Source organism: Micromys minutus (genome assembly GCF_963924665.1).
Source record: "Micromys minutus genome assembly, chromosome: 3".
NCBI classification, from domain to species: domain Eukaryota; kingdom Metazoa; phylum Chordata; class Mammalia; order Rodentia; family Muridae; genus Micromys; species Micromys minutus.
In genome coordinates this window covers 33145609-33166728 of record NC_137972.1, presented here as the reverse complement: position 1 = coordinate 33166728, position 21120 = coordinate 33145609, and the positions used below count along the sequence as shown (strand labels likewise).

The window sequence follows — 21120 nt, the reverse complement described above, 5'->3', positions numbered from 1 at the left end:
TAAGTCCCTATTATATTCCTTTTTGTTTTGGAAAACTGTATATCAAAATTTGTAAGGTGCTAAATTCTTAGAACCATGTACTGAGGTGGATTATAAGCAGATTTAATTAGAATGACCACACAGCTAAATAATATATGTTATATAAAATGTGTTGGTTTCAAGATCTTTTCATTATTCCGTATCATTCTCCTGATTTCTGGAACCTTTGATTGTACTGACAGAATCTGCCCTTTCATTTGTTGTTTGGATACATTTTGACTTTTCCTTCTAGCTGCTTTGTCAGAAAGGAAATGAATGGGAAGTTATTAAGAGTTATCCCTTATAGTAATTAGAAATTCTTATTTCCTTGGCAGTGGAAGACAATGCTTCTGAATCCCTATACAGTAAAAGTCACTTTTGAGCCTCCTTTATTCCAGGCTAGTTGAGGTTCAGAAAAGGGTATATAAAGCAAAACTTGAGCTTCTGGATAATTTAGATCATATTATGATTTCTTTATTTGAGAAAATGTTTTATGGTCTTGATCTGGTTATTATCTAAAACTTCTTAAAATAGTTTTAGAACTACAGGTACCCTAGAATTTGTTTCTTAAGAGAGCAAATATACCACACTCAGCTAATTTTTTGGTCTGAAAAGGGTAACAAACTGTTATGAAGCCCACCTATGAAGCAGTTAGTGTTCGAGCAAAGAAATGATTTGTAAATTCAGTTTTTGTTTTTAAGAATTCAAATAACTTTGCTAATTGGCACTGGAACCAGGTTGGTTTTATTTGTTTAACACTCTATTTTCTCTTAATTAGCTTTTTTTTCTTTTAAAGATTTATTTATTTGTGCATGTGAGTACACTGTCACTCTCTTCAGAGACACCAGAAGAGGGCATCAGATCCTATTACAGATGGTTGTAAGCCACCATGTAGTTCCTGAGAATTGAACTCAGGACCTCTGGAAGAGCAATCAGTGCTCCTAACTGCTGAGCCATCTCTCCAGATCTCTTGATGAGCTTTAAAAAAAAAAAAAAAAACTTTTTAGAAAGAGTAACAGGTCTGGAAGTCACAAAAGAGTCCCTAAATTTGAAATTTAGAAGAATGAGGAATGGTCACAGCCCCTTAACATTTTTCTTTGCCTTTCTGTTTTATTTAGAATCCAGCAAGTCGATAGTCAAAGCAGGATCAGCAGGAATTTGTGAGTGAATATACTCAAGTATATGTATACTCTAGTGTCTTAGTTAGGGTTTTATTGCTGTGAACAGACACCATGACCGATGCAAGTTTTATAAAGGACAATATTTAATTGGGGCAGGCTTACAGGTTCAGAGGTTCAGTCCAGTATCATCAAGGTAGGAGCATGGCAGCATCCAGGCAGGCATGGTGCAGGAGGAGCTGATAGTTCTACATTTTCATCCAAAGGAAGCCAGGAACAGACTAAGCAATCTTAGGCAGCTAGGAGGAGTGTTTCCAAGCCCCCCCCCCCCCCAGTGACCCACTTCCTCTGACAAAGCCACACCTTCTAATAGTGCCACTCCCCGAGCCAAGCATATTCAAACCATCACACAAGTAAAATGTATTATGTTTCAAAGCTGGTAGAAAAACAAGCTAGTTAACAAATATCCAGGAATTAAAGTTTGAATATCAGTACTAAAGCAAATGGACAGCCAGTCTGTTTGTTTCTTCTAAGAGTTGGAATTTGTAATTTGAAAAGCAATCTTGGAAATTAGAAATCCTAAACTTATAGAAAAGTCATATTAATTTTGTTACTGTTGGTGGCAAGTGGTAATTAACCAGGGTATACATTGCTAGTGGTCTGTAAGAACAGAAAATAAAGGATCTTATTTAGTATTGCTAGTTTTCCATAATTGGAAAAATTTTGGAGTGTTTTTCTAAACAGTAGCAATAATTTTTGCATTTTTGTTTGTCTGATACAGGCTCTCGGTATGTATCCCTGGTTGTCTTGGAACTCTCTTTAGACCAGGCCAACCTCAAACTCACAGGTATCTGATTGCCTCTGACTTCTGAGTTTTGATACCAAAGGCATGTACCACCATCACACTGACAAATTTTTGCACTTTCAAAGTTTATGGGTGTGTGTGTGTGTGTGTGTGTGTGTGTGTGTGTTTATCTTCATAAAACTGGAATTTTCTGGGTTTTAGTTGTTAATGTTGGATTATAAGAGAAGTATTGAAAACTGGATCAGGGACTTTTTTGTTACTGTTATTGAGTGAATGAATGTGTGCATGTGCTCTGTACATATGAATTGGGCTTCTGTGTGGAGATCAGAAGACAACTGGCTGAAGTTGGTTCTCTTCCACTATGTGGGTTCTGGGAATTAAACTCTGATCATCCTACTTTTCAGCAAGTGTCTTTACTCACTGTGCCTGTGTTGTGGTATAGGTCCTACACTTGGGAGGTGATGATGGCAGGACAGCTAAGAGCTGAAGGTCATCTTTATATCAGTTGCAAACCAGTGGCAAAACACTCATTTAGAAATATTTTGTTGAAGAAATACTGAAAAATAGAAGGTGTTTTAATGAAAGAAGAAAATAGTTGATCCTTGGAAATTCTAAAATACTTCGTTAAACTCCATTCAGTGAACTCCCTCCTTGTTTTAGGCTATGGCCAGAAAAATAACAAGTGATTCAGGATACAGTAAGTAACTACAAAAAATGTTAACATGGTATGTAGTAAAGTATTATTTTATCAGTGCCCTAAAGCTAAATTTTCAAGTAAGTGTTAAGACAAACATTTTGTTCCAAGTGCAGTGAACTGTTTACTGAAACTAGATCAGAAGTAAGTATCCATGTCAACGTTTTTCATGTCAGGGTTTTCTGTAAAAATATTTGCTGCCTAAAATTAAATATTTTTGATGATGTGAAAGGAACTGTTAAAGGTCCTTTATCTCAGACAAAGCCACTAGCTAGCTAATCCCATTTATTCTTGTAGGCTTCTAGAGATTTAAAAAAACATCTTCAGGGACCAGGTGAGGTAATGATTTCATACCTTAAATCCAGCATTTGGGTGGAGGAGGCAGGATCTCTGAGTTCTGGCCCAGCCAGAACAACATAGTGAGAACGTTCTCAGAAAAGAAGGAAGAAGAGGAGGAGAAAGAGAAGGAAGCAAGCAAACAAGCACAGCTTCAGGGTGGATAATGCAGCTTAGTTGGTAAAGTGCCTGTGTACCATGCACAAAGCCCTAGATTTGATTCCTACCACCATATAAAACTCATGGTACATGTGTTTTGGTACATGCCTATATTAGCATGCAGGAGATAGAGGCAGGTAGATTGTAATTTGAAATCAGCCTGCAGTGTACCTAAGACACACCTTCAGATACCTTTTATGTTCATAGTAGTTACTGTTTATTGTCAATGATAAAGGGAAAAGTGGGAAATCTGCAAAATACAAAACTCAAGGTAAATCTACATAATATAATTTCCCCCAAAGAGATGGGAGTCTTATTCTGGACTTGTTTAATGTAATGCCAGTAAATAAACACACTTTTAAATCGATACTGCTAACCAAAGTAATTAGTTTAATAAATAAAAGCTACACATTAAAATCTTAATTTTCTTTTGAACTCTACTGCAATATGTGTGACTTTCTTGTGTGAAAATTTTCCCCCTTTCATTGTTAATCACACAACCCAGAGCTTATTGGATGGTAGGCAACCAACCACTCAGCTATACTCAATCCTGTAAATTAATCTTTTTATAATTATCCCTTTGTCTATAAAGTAATAAAAGCTTGGTGATGTCTTAGTTGTTAAAAGTACTTGCCTTACAAGCATGAGGGCTGAATGAGTTTGAATAAACCCGTGCAAAGCTGGACACAGTTCAGGTCTGTTATCTCATCCTGTAAGAGAGGCAGAGAGAGACAGGAAAATCACCCGACTCACTGGAAGTATGCAGGCCAGCTAGCATTGTACAGCAGTGAACAGGAGACCCTTCCTAAAACAAGGACTGTTAACTTCAGGTGTCAGTTGTCCTCTGACCTGCATACTCATAATTGCACATATGAGCATGTGTTCACACAGATTTTTTTTTTAAAAACCATCTTCCAAGTCCTAAAATTACACTTTTATGAAGTTGAAGAATTTATCTAAGCCAGTATAGCTATAAAGTATGCTTCATAGTACATATAAATAACTATCTAGAAAAGGTAAATTTGTCTACATTTTGGAGTTTGGAAGTCAAAAAAGCCTGAATTTGTTAAAAGGAGGAAAGTATAAGCAAGTGTGAGATTATCCTGCCTGTTAAAGTACATTTCTGGTTAAGAAAGAGTGCTTAAGTATCTTCTGATTGTAAGAATACAGTAGAATGTAACCTCTGAAGTATTGCGTTTGTTTGTTTGTTTGTTTGTTTGTTTGAATGTTTCTTTTTTCTTTCCCTTTTTCCCCCCGTTTTTCTGAAGAAATTTTATTAGCCTTTTGAATAAGGTGTATTTGCCAGGCAGGACAATCCCATCATCCCCTGTATGTACAATGCTAGCTGGCCTGCATTGAGATTTGATGGGGGTCTTACTATCTAACTTTTGACTGACTTCGAACTCTGATATATAGCCAAGACTGGTTTCGTACGCATAGTTCTTTACCTGATTCTACTTCCTGACTCTTCATTAAAGGCATGTACCACCATGCTGGACTTAGAAGTCTTGCATATAGAATCTAAATTCCTTGAGGACAAGATCTCTATTTGATTATTAGAGGCCTTACACTTTTCTTTACTCCCCCCACCCCAGTTTTCTCAGAAGATTTTATTGACCATCTGAATAAAATTTATTTGCCAGGCAGGATGATCTTTTTTTTTTTTCTAAAGATTTATTTATTATATATAAGTACACTGTAGCTGTCTTCAGACACACCAGAAGAGGGCATCAGATCTCATTACAGATGGTTGTAAGCTACCATATGGTTGCTGAGATTTGAACTCAGGACCTCTGGAAGAGCAGTCGGTGAGTACTCTTAACCACTGTGCCATCTCTCCAGCCCACAGGATGATCTTCTTACACTTCTGCTGGAACCAGCACATGACTTAGTCTTTGCTGATTCTGTATTTGTCCCCAATGCTGTCTTTTTTGACTGCCATGCTGAAACTTGACCTACCCAGCACCACATAGAAGTCCAGGCCACAGATCTTAATGGTTGGGTTATATTTGATACTCTGGTCAATGTGTTCTTGAATCCCAAAACTAACACTTTCAGTATCTGAGAAGTTATTTTTCCATAACTCATACAGGCTTTCATAGCTCTCTCCAGGATTTCTTCTGCCTTTGCTCAATGGATGTGCACTGAACAGTGATCTTTTCATTTTTTTTCTCCTTTTATGCCAAAGGATGAATAAAATACTGATTCTTAAAGTCTTAATAATTTAAGGTCATATTATTTAGATCTGTTCTCATGGTGTATGGACTTACCCAACGTATTTCCCTACCTCTCCTACAACATACATCATGACCTCTGTTATAACCATTATAAGTAGGAATTTCTTTTTAATTGTTCTTAAATTGCTTCATAGTAAGCATAGCTTTACAGACATTGGCTTATACCAGCTCCAGAATCCCCTGGAGAGGATGTAAATTCAATTAAAGAAACCAAAGAGTAAAGAATAGTTAGAAGAGAAAGAAAATTTTTCTTGGTTTGAATTGTTAAGTCACATATTTCAATTTATGCCAATCTGTTTCTCTTTTCTACAACTCCTGGATGTTTTGCCTGTTTTCACTATATTTAGAGTTAAGCCCAACTTACTATTGTTTAAATTAGGTAAACTTTTTACCAGATCTCTTAAAAATTCTTAAATACTCATGTTGTATTTATCCTTCTCTCCCTTTTACTGTTTGATTACTTGGTTTTTGTTTTGAGACTGGGTCTCACTGTGTGCCCAGGTTGACCTGGAATTCACAAAGATTACTTTTTAAGGACTAAGATTAAAAGTTTTTACCATTACACCCAACTTGTACCTTTTGGGGTCTTTTTGTTTGGTTTTATTGTGGAGTTGTTTACTTCTCTGCCATGTTTTTCACTTTTCCTCTTCCTACACCCTTTGGGAGTTTGGGAAATATGAAAGCTATTTTTAGCCACATCCAAGTGATAGTGATAGCACTTCTTTCTTCATAGATTCTTTACTAATTCTACAAGCTTCATAAACTTCCTGCTGCAGATTCTTCTTCCTGTATTTCTTAGAGTCATCAGGAGCAGAACACTATTCTTTCTGTTGGACCTACTTGAAACATTATATAAGTCACCACACCAATTGGCACCAAGACAGGATTCACAGAAATTTGAAGCAGGAAAAAAGAAAATGAGTATTTTATTTTGATACCTTTAGAAGTCATCTGTGTAATGCAGTGTTTCTGAAGTCATTGAACTAAATTGTGGGCTATATCACAAAATTTCTAGCTCCTTATGTATTTTTCCTAGTATCCTTTCCTCCCAAGGTTAAAAAAAAAAGTAGTATGTTATGATATTGCTAGTTGTTTCCCTTGGGATAGTTGGGTTTTGGCTAAAAATGGAAAAGAATATAATTCAGATGGTACATGAGTTCTGCAGAAAGCTGGTTGTATGGGTAAAAACTTACATTTTGAACTATTTTGGTTTTTTAAAATGAAGTATAAAATATAGGCGTAGCAGAAAATAGAAGTTGTTGAGTGACAGGCTGGGTTTGTTAGTGGATCCAGTATTACTTAGGTCTGGTGAGTTGTTAGTTGGTGGGAGAGTGAAACTACATAATTTGAAAGACCTCATCAGAGTTCCCATTCTGTTAAAATTTTTCTTTAATTTATTTACTTTCCCCTCCCCTCTCTCCTCCCAGTCCCAATCTCTTAATCCCCGCTTTTAAATTGTATAGTTATAAGAAAAACTAGTTTAAGAAAAAGATTGAACTTACATGTTCAGCATTTTAGATAAACAGACTGAAAGATCAAATCATAAAATTAATATTTTTTCCCAACCCTTTTGAAAAATTTCTGAAGGTTTTTTTTTGTTGTTGTTGTTTTTGTTTTTTTTTTTTTTTTTTTTTTTTTTTGAGATAGGGCTCACATACTCCACATTTACCCACAATTTGCTGTATGTATATATGTAACCCAGAATAACCTGGAGCTTCTGGTCATTCTACTTGTACCTCTGAAATCCTAGGATTATAGACCCGTAACACCATGCCAAGTTTGTGCAAAACTAGGTCTGGATGGGCTTTGGTGCCAGGTAAGTACCCTACCAGAGTACATTCCCGATCTCTTATTAGCCTACTGAAGAATTTTCAGAGCTGTACAATACATGTTAATTTTCATTATGTAATCATGTAAATGTAGGGTTGAACATAATGCTTTCAGGTATCTGTGTAAGATACTCTAGTTTTACGTTTTGTCCCAGTTTAAAGGTGGTTGTTTTAAAAAAAGAAATTTGGTTTGAGGCTTCTAGTTGTAGTTCACTAACCTAAGGTCTTTAATGAGGTAAGAAACAATATTATATATGAAAAACCCAATATCTAAACTGAAAAAGAAATTGGGCCTGTGATGACAAATCTAGGGAAGATTATAATCATTAGCTCTAGTAAGATCTGAAGTCATGCTGCCTCTAAGAAAAGGAAGCATTGTAAATAACATTGTAAAGATACATGTTTAACTTTTATCTTGACCTAAGCAATAGTAGATTTTCTTTTTTTCTACTAGATGACACTGTTTTATGTACTGAGTTCCTTGTAATTTCAGAAATACAAAATTTACCTCTCTGGCCCTAGATTAGTCTAAGTATTTATCTTTATTTTTGTAATTCATAATTGTGTATCAGATTTTACGGCAGTTTTTATGCAAGAGACTATGGTCTCCCAGGTATTTGTTAGGAAACTGAGGAAAATAAGTATAAATTTTTACTGTAAAGGTCTTATTAATATGTTTAGAGAATTCTGTTTATCAAAGTAAAAATATTTTTGGTGTCTCATTTTAAATGAAATTATGAGTGGTGGGTACTGTAAACACAAAGGAAAGTAGGAGAAGACAAAGGGCATCTAAGAAGAGGGCTTGGGGTGTGTAGGGCAGGGATATTCCTTTTATTTTATCAGACTGAAATTGAAGAAATTTGACATTCTGGTTGCTTATGGGGAGCTGCTCAGAGATTGCTTCTTGGCTGAGTTGCTGTCTGCAAAGGCTGCTAACAATCGCTTGTCTGGCAGCAGGTCTTGTTCATCAGGATTGCATCATCTCTGGGAGAGTGGCCAAGGTCCACAGCCTCAGTACAAAGACTGTCTGAAGCGTACGAAGCCTGTTCTCTTTCTAAAGCGGCACTCTTCTTCCTGCCAGTCCTCTTCACAGGATTGCTAAAGCTTACTTGTGCGTTTCTTTCATTGGATTGACTGTTTATTGGACTCTTGTCTTCCAGCTGCTTCCGCCTCACCTGTCTGATAAATTTCTTCTGAAATCTCTTAAAAGTCCAGAAACTACATATAAATGGTAACTCTCAAAAGAGTACTCAGTATTGGAAGACAGGCTGGGGTTGTTTTTGTGGATCTGTATTCTGTAGATCTGTGGGTTTTTAATTGATGGGAGAGTGAAACCATATTTTTACTTTGCCTCTATCCTTTCTCTTATTGCTGCTGAAGACTTGGCTGTTTTATTTCTTCCTTTTACTGTTACCTTTAAAACCTTTTTAAAATTGTGAGTATACTTGTGAAAATATTTTCCTAAAGATTACTTTGTTTTTTAGATTTTTAAAAATTAGCAACATGCACATACACGCGAAACATAAATGTAAAGGGCATGCCCTCTAATGGTTGACATGTGAACAGCTCTCTTTCTGTGTTTATGACCTATTAATATTTTGGGTATTGAGAGCTTATTTTGGTCAGTACTATATTTGACTTTGTGAAGAAAATGTGAATTTAAGAAATACTGATCACCTAACCTCTTCCCTTTCTTTCTCCTCTTTCCCCCAAATCTAATAAGCTACCTATTTTCCTTTCCTTCTGGGGATATAGTAAGTTGATGGAATTGACCACAGGTAGAACTTTTTACCCTTGCCTCCACTTTTTATTAGGAGTGAAATGAAGGGAAAGAAAGTCATAATTTAATGTTTTGCTAGGTCCTTGTCCAGAGTAAATGGTATTTAGTGAAAATAGGTCTGTGCCACATGTGGTAGTGTGTGCCTAGAATAGCACTTGGGAGGATGAGCCAAGGAGTACACAGGTTTAAGTCTCATTTGGGGTATATCGATTGTTTCTTTCAACAAGCATTCTTTTTTAATATTAATTTTTTTTAAGATTTATTTATTTCATGTATGTGGTTACACTGTCATTGTCTTCAGACACACCAGAAGACACACATCAGATCTCATTATAAATGGTTGTGAGCCACCATGTAGTTGCTGGGAATTAAACTCGGGACCTCTGGAAGAGCAGTAAGTGCTCTTAACCTGTGAGCCATCTCTCTAGCCCCAATTGTTCCTTAAAAAAAAAAAAGAAATCTAAAAGTTCGAGTTTGGAAAATGGTTGATGGAGAATCCCCAGGGAAACAGTTTTGATTGAAGGGAAAAGAAGGGCAGTGTCTCATCACCTTGGAAACCAAAGCCATCCCCCCCCCACCTCTTTATTTTGTGTGTGATGGGGCATGCAGGTTAAAGGGTTAAGCTTAATTCTAAATGAGAAGTAGGGTAATTAACAAGGCAATATAAAAACAAAATTAATCTGTAGCATTCCACTTTTTGAGTACGTCAATGTTTTTTCATATATTAAACCACGTCTCAGTCTTTTCTAGGGTTTCAGAGCTACTGGCAGATAATTGGGGGGTGACCCTTTTTATTTATTGTATTTTGAATTTTAGTAAATGTTGAACTTGGTTACCATGATGAGTTCACTAACATTTCTTGATCCCTCTTGATATGCCAGGCATAGTATTTGGCCATTGGAACTACAACAGTAGGTTAAAAAAAGAAGTTGTTTTTTAAATCCCTGCCATGGTTTGTGTTCTAGTGGTAAGAATTTAAGTAATGGAGTAAACTATTTTTGTTTAGATGTAGTTCTTACACATCTCCAAGTTCAGGTATTAAATTAATAGTTATTGTAGCTTACTTAAGCTATTATACTAAAAGATTATATATAGATAATCTAGTAAAGGTTCTTTATCATTTAAATAGCTACATTTCATATCACTTTCAGTGAAGGAACTATATAAAGAGAATTTTGTATTATCAGAATTTGAATTAGGAAGTCTTATCATAGGGGCTGGAGAGATAGATAATCCAGCAGTTAAGTGCCCTGGCTGTCCTTACCAAAGTCTTAAAGTTTAATTCCCAGCATCCACAACTATCTATAACTATAGCCTCATGGGAGCTGATGCCCTTTTCTGTTGTGCAGATGTACATTCAGACAAACAGCCATAGCAAACAGACATTAAAAAAAGAAACCCCATTATTATGATTTAGGACAAGATGGTCAAGCTGGCCTATTAAATTTGTCTTTATCAGAATAGTAGCAGTAGTACAGTTATATAAAACTTGATAAAAAGGCAAAGGAATTTATGAAGAGAAATTAATAGGTTATTTTTTTTTAATGTTTCTTAAAGCTGTGTGTCAACTGTCTAGATAGCTGGTGTAATATCTTACCATGACATTGAGACGTCTCACCATATAGTCCAGGCTGGCCCCTCTTGAGCCTTCTGCCTTGGCCTACTGAATGCTGGGATTACTGGGTGTGTGCCTGGCTATTATGTTAGAATTTCATAAGGCAATATAGAAATAATTTATTCATTCTTGAGAGAGGAGGTACTACCTGAAGTAACTTTTCCACCTTTGCCTTGTAATACATCTTTTTTCAAGTTACTATCAAAGGGGAAAAAATATCTATCAGGTCTAGGTATGTGTATCTGTAGATTGATAGGAGGTTAGATGTGTAATAATTATTTTTATGAATATCTATGTTAGTGGTGGCAATAACAAACAAAGAATTATTAATGCTGAATAAATTTTAAGGCCTTTTCTGACATAGAACTCATGATTTGAATTATTTTGACTAGTCTTAAATTATGGTCATCAGACAGATTCTGGTAGTTACCTGATCAAACAACTTATAGACTTACTGCAAATTATCTAACTAAAATTAGAGGGAGTGCCCTTCTATATACTTTTGGGGTTTATGTGTAGGTATTGTCTTTGTATTGCCACTTTCAGATTTTGTGTCATTTTCCCAATTTCTTGGGTGTTCTTTGAAAATTCTTGTTTAGCTACTTGAGTGGGACAGATATTTATTTGCAAGTTGGTTCATAGACAGCAAGTGGAACAGTCACATTGATCATAAATTATGTCAAGTCAATAGGAAAGTTGACTTGATTTGCATTTTAGTTTTTAGTCTTAACAGTGTAACCCTGAGTTGGATGAGAACAGGTATTTTGCCATACCCTGTTGGAAGAGGCCCAGTTTCTGCGGAAAGCTATTTCAGTTTTATTGCTATGGTACCTTTCTCAACTAATGGTGCAAAAGTAATACCTTTATGTGGTCTTAATTTTTCACAAATTGATCATTTAGAATTAGTTTTCTTTTGACACATTAATGTGTTATTTATCAAAATGAGATTTACATGTCTCACATCAGTAACTATTTAAAATCTTTATTAATTCCTAAATTGGTTTAGTTGGTATCATATACTTTTCATTTTGTTTAGCAATTTTTTAATAGTATTGATAATTATTTGACTTTTTTCTTTTGGTTTTTAGAGACAGGGTTTCTCTGTGTAGCTCTGGCTGTCTTGGGAACTTACCATGTACACTGGGCTATCCTTGAACTAAAGAGATCCTCATGCCTCTACCTCCTGTATGCTGGGATCAAAAGCTTACATCACCATCTGGCTGATACTATTTGACTTTCTGCAGTCTTATAAATTAATAAATCAATGACTAGAACCTAGGCCTTTGACATCATATTGATTTCTAAACACATAAAATGCTTCCCGTTTCATCTTTTAGTTGTTCTTTTTACATTAATATGAAACCACTAATGTAGATCATGCAAATTTTGCTTTTTACCTCCAAATGCCTTAATCTGCTTTTCCCCTCATATTTGCTACTCGCTGATTTTTTTTTTTTCTTCCTAATTCCAGCTTATGGCTACCAAATCAAAGTATGTTCATTGCTTTTTTTATGAAAAAATATGTCATGCAATGTTTAGAATTCTTGTTATCTTTCAGAGAGAAAAAGCACAGGTATACATTCTTTTAAAGTGATTATTAAGACACAACAAAATTGAGCAGGAGTTACAAATTTCTGTATGTCCTCTATACTCACACGTGCTCAGCTTCCTCTCTCTACCCCTCTCATTTATGCTTTTATTCATATCGATCAGTGTATATTGCTGCACAATTAGGGTTTTAGATAATTACATGATCTCTAATACTAGTTAAGACTATTTAAAAGAAGTCAGAGAGGGGCTGCAGAAATGGTCAGCAGTAAAATAAAAACTGGCTGTTCATCTACAGGACTCTGGGTTCAATACCTAGCACCCACATACTAGCTTACAACTGTCCAAAACTCCTTTCAGAGGAGATCCAGTGCCCTCTTCTGGCCCCTTTGGGTACTGCATGCATTTAATGTACAGCATGCAAGTGAAACACAGATTTTTTAACAAAACAAGTAAGAGTGTAAGAAATGGCTATTTGATCAAACAACTAATTGATATCTTCTACCATGTTTTCTTTAGAAGGAATAACTGAATGTTGATTAAACTATGCTTATTGATTGCCTGGAAGAAATTTAAGTGAAACTATTAAGGAGTGATAGTTCTAAGATACTTAAGATAACTAACCTTAATCTTAAAATTTTTATTTGGTATATCCTAAGACTTGTGGAAAAGTGTGACTGATGGGCAGCTAGAGTGAGGAACATGGGCTTTTTAGTGAGCTAGTCAGACTGTTGTTTTCACTTTGGCAGAAAAGAAAATAATGAAAATAAAAATTAAAAAATAAGTGTAACTTTTTAACTAACCTCCTTTGTAGAACATTAGTAAAATTAGAATGCATAGTATGCTTAGATATAATTTTTTTTAACTTTATTCATGGAGCTAGAGAGATGGCTCACTGTAGAAGTAGCACTTGTACAACTCAGAGGACCCGAGTTCAGATCTCTAGCATCCATGTAAAAAGAAGGGAGGTTGTGGCTTCATATGATCCTAACTAGTATTGGTGAGCATGAATCCTATAAGCTTACTGGCCAGCCTGCTAACCCAGCCAAAATGGTGATTTGAATTCAGTGAGAGACTCTGTCTCAAGGGAATAAGATTTGGGAGCCATAGAGGAAGACAGCCAGAATCCTCTTGTGGCTTCCATGTGCATACATGAGTACTCTCAATCATACATACTTGGCAAGCATACACTGTGCAGAGACACTACAAACACAAAAAGTATTATTCTAACAGTACAAAACACCCTACAGCATTTAAGATACATTTTTTTAAAAATCTCTGGTCAATGGTTATTTTCATTTTCTGTGGCAGGATTCCTCATGTCCGTAACATGTTGGCTGAGGCTCTGCAGTTCACCCCCACTCTTTGAGTGGTCAGTCTCCATTAATTGGACCCCGTGATTCCCACCCTCTGCTGTCTTGGACGTCATGAGCATTGCAATCCCTCTGGGAGTCACCACACCAGATACATCCTACTCAGATATGGCTGCTGGATCAGAGTAAGTGCTATTTCCTAGATTGTAGGATTGCTATAAGTTTGTGTGAAGATGGATTTCTTCTGGGCAATTCATAAGCTATATGTAATATTTTCTTAAAACCTATCCCACTTCAGAAAATATTAGGCTTGCCCTCTCCTCACCCCCAGTTGGAGGGACAAGGGAATTAGAAGTGGGAGGAAAGGAGCTTTTAAGAAGGGATTTCTGGGTAAATAGAATCAGAGTTGCAAAGCAGTGGTTACGTTTTTCTTTGTTTTATGGGTGGGAAAGATTGAAATGAAGTAGGTGTTACCACCTTCTTCTAAAAAGTTAATGATTATTCTGATGAAGAGAGATAGGTTTTCTTTCCAACTGATATTCTTTGAAGGCCTCTTCCTATGTACTTGTCATTATTCTAGAGTAAAGGGGCTGAAACTTTATATGGGCAGTCTTGCTTAACCAGCTCACTCTGGGGTAGAAGACATGGAGAGCTGTATCATCTATTTTTACAATATTTGTTGCCTAGAAAGAGGACCTTCAAAGTCAGTGGTACCAAACTTGTTTTTCAGCTAAGAGCAGCGTTAGGAATTCAGAATTTGTCGAAAGGCCCAATCCCTAAAATAGACTCAGTTCTTTGAAGAATTTAAATGCCAAATGACAATGAAGGTAGGCCTTCATTATACAATTTTATATATTATTCGGTTTAAAATTTTTTAGCCTTTTGTATCCCTTCTCTTTAAGTTGTCCAAGATTGCCCCCGCTCACAGATTCCCCCCTCTTGTCCTTTTACCTCCCTTGTACCCAATCTTCCTTGCTTACAGAAAGGAAGTGGAAGCCCCCTACCTTTCAAGACGAAGTGGCACTACACCAGGATGTGAAAGTCCAGCGAAAGAGACCCAAGGGGCCTAGGGGGCAGCACACCCCCAGAAGCCAAGTCTATTCCAGGCAGTACCAGGGATTAGGGTCTGGGCTGGAAAAATCCTGGTGTTTTGAATATGTTCAGGTCCAGTTCAGACTCTTGATCCCACAGCCACTTCTTGAGTGAGGTGGGTGTTGCTCTAATTCCCGTTTCTCTTGCCATTTTCAGTCCCTGGGAATTCTTTCCCCTTCAGCAAAGCAAAGTGACTGTTCCAGAATTCTGGGTTGAATGGCGTCCCTTGTTTATAGTGGTTTCCTTAAAACAGAGGATATTATTAAAGAGCATGTATATTTCTTCATAAAGCTACCTACTGTTGACTTTTATTGTGTTCCTTAAAGAGGAAGACATGAAACTACCCTAGGAAGTAATATATGATATTCTGGGGTAGTCTGGAATTGAAAGTCATTTTTAAGCTTATTCCCATAAAACAATGGGAGGAGGGAGGGCATAGAAAAGACTAGTGTCTTTCTTTATTGTAGAGGTGTTTTTTGTTTTTGTTTTTTAATTGTTTGGTTGCTGTCATTTGGGGGGTTTTGTTTTTTTGGGGTTTGGTTTTGGCTATGACTTTTGCATGCCAACAGAATTTAGTTAAATACTATTAGCTGAGACTTCCAATTTTGTAATTTTTCTCTAAAATAAAGTACTTAAAACTCTTCCTGTGTTATTGGCTAGCCAGTGGTTATAGGCCTTTATAAAGTCAGATAATAACCTACTACAGTGTTAACAAATGATGTATAAGTAAATAGCATTAATATTTATGAGAAATCAAGAGGTAAATGAGTAAGTTTGGAATTGGTAGATAAGGAAAAGACCTAAAGCAATTAATTTTAAACAAATAATTTCCTCAAAGTATAACAGTAACTGTATATATTGTCTGGGGAATCAAGGAATAATGCAAGAATGAAAGTAGACTGGCCTGTACTGTGACTGTAGTGCTGTGTCCTAGAACTTTCTCAGGGTTCTCATTCAGGGTCTCCAGACAAAATTCTGATAACTAATGGTCAACAACCAATTTCACATTTCTTGTTGATTGGTTTTACAAAGGGTATTGATGTCAATCATTTAACTTATATGCTAGTCTGTTACTAACTATTAATGATATTTGTCCTTACTTTATCATGCCTAACCATTGTTCCAAGCACTCTCAAGATTTAATGTTGTATAAGGGCAGCATATCTAACCAAGGAAGAAACCTATACTTGGCCTCATAAAATTTTAAACTCTTGATTGTAGGAGTTTACATTTTACAATTATATACATGCACAAAATTGCTTGTAGGGAAACTTGTAGATATCAGAATAACCACAAAAGATCTTTGCATCTCTTGTATGATCAAATACCAGTTACTTTCTAAGAAGTGGCCTTAAAGTATCAGACTTCATATTGCTCATTGAACATAATTGATGGAATATATCTATTATGAGCCAAATCTCTCTGTGTATGCCCAACTTTTAAAACATTTTAGTCACAGGAGAAAAAAGTATAAAATCATTTGCATAAAATGGTTGTCTAATTAAGACATGCAATCCTAATACTTTTTTTTTGTGTGCTGTGTTTTGTGGTCCTGAGGCTTGAACCCAAGTCCGCAAACGGACTAGATCAGCACTCTACTGAGCTACCTTCCCATATCCTATACTGTAAAAATTTAATCTATATTTTAAAATACACATAAAAAATAAATTTATAATTTCTAAACAATGTAGACATTGTAAAGTTTCCTCATTAAAGTATGTTTAAATTTTAGATGAGGTATGCATAACAATATTTTAAATGACTATGCTTGAGCTTGACTACATACTACTAAGCAGTGCGATGGCCTGTTAACCTCCACAATATACGTTTTATTTTTATTCCCTAGACTTGCACATGAAGTGCATATGTTCATATTTACCCAGTTTGGAGATGGGTAAGATATAACCAACATAGCTCCATCTCCATGGCCATCTTTTATTTCATGCAACTTTTATTTTTTTCCTGTCCCACAAAAAACTTCATTTCTAATAAACAACTTTATTATTTCACCCCATGTGTTTAATGGTATAAAATTCCCTACATAAAATATGTACAGCCCTTTGAATTACTTACCTAGTAACATACATAGTCAATAACAATGTATAAATCCATTACTTTATTTTAACTGTCCATCATAGAAACTAAATTCTACCTTCATTTTATTAATGCTTGTCTGCCTTTGGTTTCATTTTAGGAAACCCTACTTGTTTCCTAATACTCAGCCAGTTGCCTCAGTGACCCATGTTCAGATCATTCTTTTCTCAAGAATACTGACTGCATTCTTGATATATTCCCCTTCCAGCCACCCCCACTGCCAATTCCCATTTTGAAGACCCTGTCAATTACTAAAGTGCATGCACCTCACTAACAGAGAATACTTTCCTCTGTCTAAGTTCCTCACCTAGAAATGACCTTTGCTGTTATTAATAAGACCCCTTCTCACAGTTGTGGACCATAAAACTAGGTGAGTTCAATACATATCTCAGAGTCGTCTTTCATCCCTCACTTATCAGTTCATGTGCTACATTGATTTGCACGGTTTGCTTCTTAATGTTGTGTGTTTTGTATATCTGGAAACAGGAAGGTGGTTACGTAGATCAAACTGAATTATTTGATTCGCTAAAACCCTTTGATCTCTGGAGTTGTGTTAACACTGACCGTTGGTGTTGCTAATGGGTGAATCTTTGTTCTGGTTGATATACATTACAGATAATCCATTCTCATTTCTGCCAAGTCATACAGTTACATTCCTTAATTATTCTTCAAAAGTTTATAAAACGGAACCAGGTAGCAAAAGTTGAAGAAACAAGGGAAAACCTATTTTATCCTTGGGCATAGCCTTTTTTTTTTTTTTTTTTTTTTAACCAAGTAAAGCTTAGGTTAAATTTATGACCTTGAATATTTTAAAAAAAAAAAAGAAGAAGTTGTTCCTGGGCTTAAAGGCCTTAAATATAGTTTACAGATAAAAAGTTACTCTTGTTTTTAAGCAATGCATAATGGGAAAGGAAGAAGCTTTGAAGTCAGACTTCTTTGTTTCACATCCTGACTCTATAAGCATATGTACTTAGGAAAATCATGTAATCTCACCACTTTAGCTTCACTTCCCTCTCTATAAAAAGGGGGGGATGACCATGTTTGAAAACTACAGATATAAAATGAATTAATACATGTAGACCCAAGTAATAGATGATTCATAATGGTAGTCACAGTTACTATTTAGTATGAAACAAATTTAACTCCCAAATTCAGCTTTATTTTGAAGTTCTATGTTATTATCATGCAGCTGTTAAACAATTGTGTCCTTAAATATGCTTGCATGTCCTTGGTGGATGAGAAATTCTAATATGTGAAAGGTGTTTGGGGGTTCATCAAGATGAGAGGTGTGATAAATATAAGATGCCATTGTTTTTGCCTGTACTTTCTTCAGGGTATCCTGTCTTGGTAGTGAATGGAAGAGGGCCTGGTCCCTGGGGCAGTGCAGAAGGCACTTTCATCATCTCACTCACTGCAAATGTCATGTGAGGTTTCATGGAAGTATTAAGAGATCCAATTAAGAAGAATAGTTCTGAGTCTAAACCAGCCCAGAGTGGCTTCTCTAGGGGAAACTCCCCGCTCTGCTGGTACGTTTGTGTTTGTCATTAGGGACACCTTGTATCCCAGGTGCCTGCCTTGAGACATCTGCCTGTACTGGCTTCATGTTACACACAGATCCACACTCAATAACACTATTATTTATAGGTTTAGTTATGTTAAACAGACTTTCACTAAGTTCTTATTCTAGTGGCTGGTGGTTGTGGAAAGAGAAGGGCTTAGAATGGGAAGTGAACTGTTAGTTTAAGGGAAGAGTAGGTTTTATGCTATCATGCATTGCTTTTCGCCTTTGTGCAGCCCTGAATCTGTGGAGGCTAGTCCAGCAGTTAATGAGAAGAGCGTGTATTCCACTCATAATTATGGGACCACTCAGAGGCATGGGTGTCGAGGACTGCCTTATGCTGTGAGTATGCACTTGTTTCTCTCCAGAGCAGTGATCTTCCTGGAGTGTAATCCATTCTTATACATTGTGACTTTCTTGAAATGTTTATATGCAGCATGACGAAGTTGCCCCTTTTGCACTTCCCTGCCTCCAGCGGACGTCTAGCCCTGCATCATTGTTCTTGTTTTTATGTCCCAGTTGACCTTGGCATTTTGTTTTATCACTTTCCTGGTTGAAGCCAAAAAACGAAGGGTACTACTTTCTTCTTTCTTTCCATATGTACCATACTTTAGGGGAGAGAGGGGCCAGTGTTTGGACACTGTTGATTTAAAAAATCTTATTTTCAGGATCATAATTACGGAGCCCCTCCTCCTCCGACACCTCCTGCTTCTCCCCCTGTCCAGACGATCATCCCTCGTTCTGACCTGAATGGCCTGCCGTCGCCCGTAGAGGAACGCTGTGGAGACAGCCCGAACTCTGAAGGAGAGACTGTTCCTACCTGGTGTCCTTGTGGTCTTTCTCAGGATGGCTTCCTTCTCAACTGTGACAAGTGCAGGTAAGATCGTGTTTTATCTAAATTCAAACCTGGGTTGCTGGGATTAGGGTTTCTTATCAGTAGGGAAAAGCTCAAAGTATTCTTTCTTGTGTTTGTTAATGTAGATGATTCCTTAGTGCTCCTTGGCTCGAATTCTCTGCACTAGGTGAGAATTGCTGACAACAAGGAATGAGAGATTGATGTTAAAGCTATTGAATTTGATATGAAATTTAATGTCCTGGAAACATTTGGTAGGTGGGAGGGAGGGGGTAGAATACGCAGAGACACTTCTCCCATGTATGATGTGATGTGATGCATGCTGCTGAAAGGACTACTTTAAGTTTATTTTCCCTCTTTAGGGGAATGAGCAGGGGGAAGGTTATTAGACTTCATCGGCGGAAGCAGGACAACATATCAGGTAAGCAGAAGGTGGGTTAAACCCACATTTTGACTGTAAATATTTTGATTTAACTGTTCTATAATACATAACTATTTTCACATAAAGAAGTTCCGTCAAAACCACTGTATCTATCTAGAAATGTTTCATAGACCTATAACAATAAAATTATTCTTTGTGAGCACCAAATTTGGGGGGGGGTTAAGTTACCTGTTATAAAGACAGCAGAGTATGGAGACTAATTTGAAGGGGGAAATAGATGGAATACAGAATAAATCTTACATACTTAATGCCAGCAGCAGCAACAAAAAAATCTTGTTTTCAGAAGAAAGGTGGGGTCTACATAGAGTACACGTAATCACTTACCAGATGTAGGGTGGAATAAGGTGATGTTAGTGCCTGAACTGTGTAATCATCTTTTTTCAGGTGGGGATAGCAGTGCAACAGAAAGCTGGGATGAGGAGCTTTCTCCTTCCACTGTGTTGTACACAGCAACACAGCACACACCTACAAGCATCACCTTAACTGTTAGAAGAACCAAACCCAAGAAGAGGAAAAAGAGTCCAGAAAAGGGTCGTGCAGCACCAAAGACGAAGAAGATCAAGGTATGCAATATAAAAAAGGCCTTGAATAGAAGTCTGTCTGAAATAGCTCAAACATAGTGATTCAAGCAAGAACACACTAAAATTCTTTGAAGAAATTTGATTGCCAATATTTGGCCACTTTTTTTCTACTTTCAAAAAAATCAGCTGATCATTATGTACAAACAGATCAAACTCTCTTCTAACCTACGTAACCATCACCACAGGCACAGTTTCTTCTACTTCAGCCACCATCTTTGCAGCATCTTCCTACTTCTCTGCCACAAAGCAATAAGTTCTTGTCTTGGTTGCATGGGCGACTTCATGTCATTAGGCTGATTGATTGTCCTGTATCTAGACAAAACAACAGAACATGAGGAAATTTTTCTTGAATGGTCTAGGTTTCCTTATTGTCTTGGTCACTTTTCTATACTCTTAAAGAGTCTCTAGAAGAAACATTTGTCTTTTCTATTTTTTCTTCCGATCACAGCAGCTTGGTTGCTCCTCTGTCAAGGGGATTGGTCTTTGTTTCCTTCTTAATTTCAAAACTGATAATCTGCAGCTTAAGGATTGTAATTACTTTGTGCTCAGTGTCAGTGATCTGTATAGTATATAAGTGGTGCACGCTCTTACCCGTTAGTTGTCTAGTTCCATCAAAAGTTTGGAATTCATGTCAGTATTCATGAGCCTCTGAACTGTCCTTTTTCTTGACCGTGGTTTGAGGTATACCATTGTATTTGTTACACAGAAAATGAGACAGCATAGAATCCTGGTCTGTGCCTTAGTTTAGTCGCATTGGTTTAACTGTCATTCTTGGTACCAAGTTTTGTTTTGTCCTGCTTGTTTTCCTTTTTGGGATAGGCATTTCGAGAGGGATCCTGGAAGTCCTTTAGGATGAAGGTAAGGGGTAACCTTTCCTGACGCTGCATTTTACCTTTAATCTTGCACTTTGGTTGGCTTCTTTCCTCACATTGATGCTCTGGGAATCATGTAGCCTGTTTTTCATGAGGTTGTAATGTTGTCATTCAGTTTTCATAAAGCTTTTCTCCAGAGTGGACTTTCTTGTCTATTTTATGAAATATTTTCACAT

General features: G+C 36.6%; 1 protein-coding gene across 3 annotated transcripts in view; it reads left to right on the top strand.

The window, feature by feature from the left end:
* SETD5 (SET domain containing 5) overlaps window positions 1-21120 on the top strand; it is a 72079-nt gene that overhangs the window by 11841 nt on the left and 39118 nt on the right. The window contains exons 2-6 of one of the 3 annotated variants that reach the window (XM_080914690.1): window positions 13451-13637; window positions 18433-18538; window positions 18922-19073; window positions 19412-19470; window positions 19876-20054. In XM_080914690.1, the coding sequence (XP_080770816.1) occupies window positions 13567-13637; window positions 18433-18538; window positions 18922-19073; window positions 19412-19470; window positions 19876-20054 (567 nt within the window). In that variant the 5' untranslated portion in view covers window positions 13451-13566. Of the gene's footprint in view, window positions 1-13450; window positions 13638-18432; window positions 18539-18864; window positions 19074-19177; window positions 19219-19411; window positions 19471-19875; window positions 20055-21120 lie in introns of those variants that run through there. The other 2 variants (XM_080914689.1, XM_080914691.1) reach the window with 2 other exon arrangements.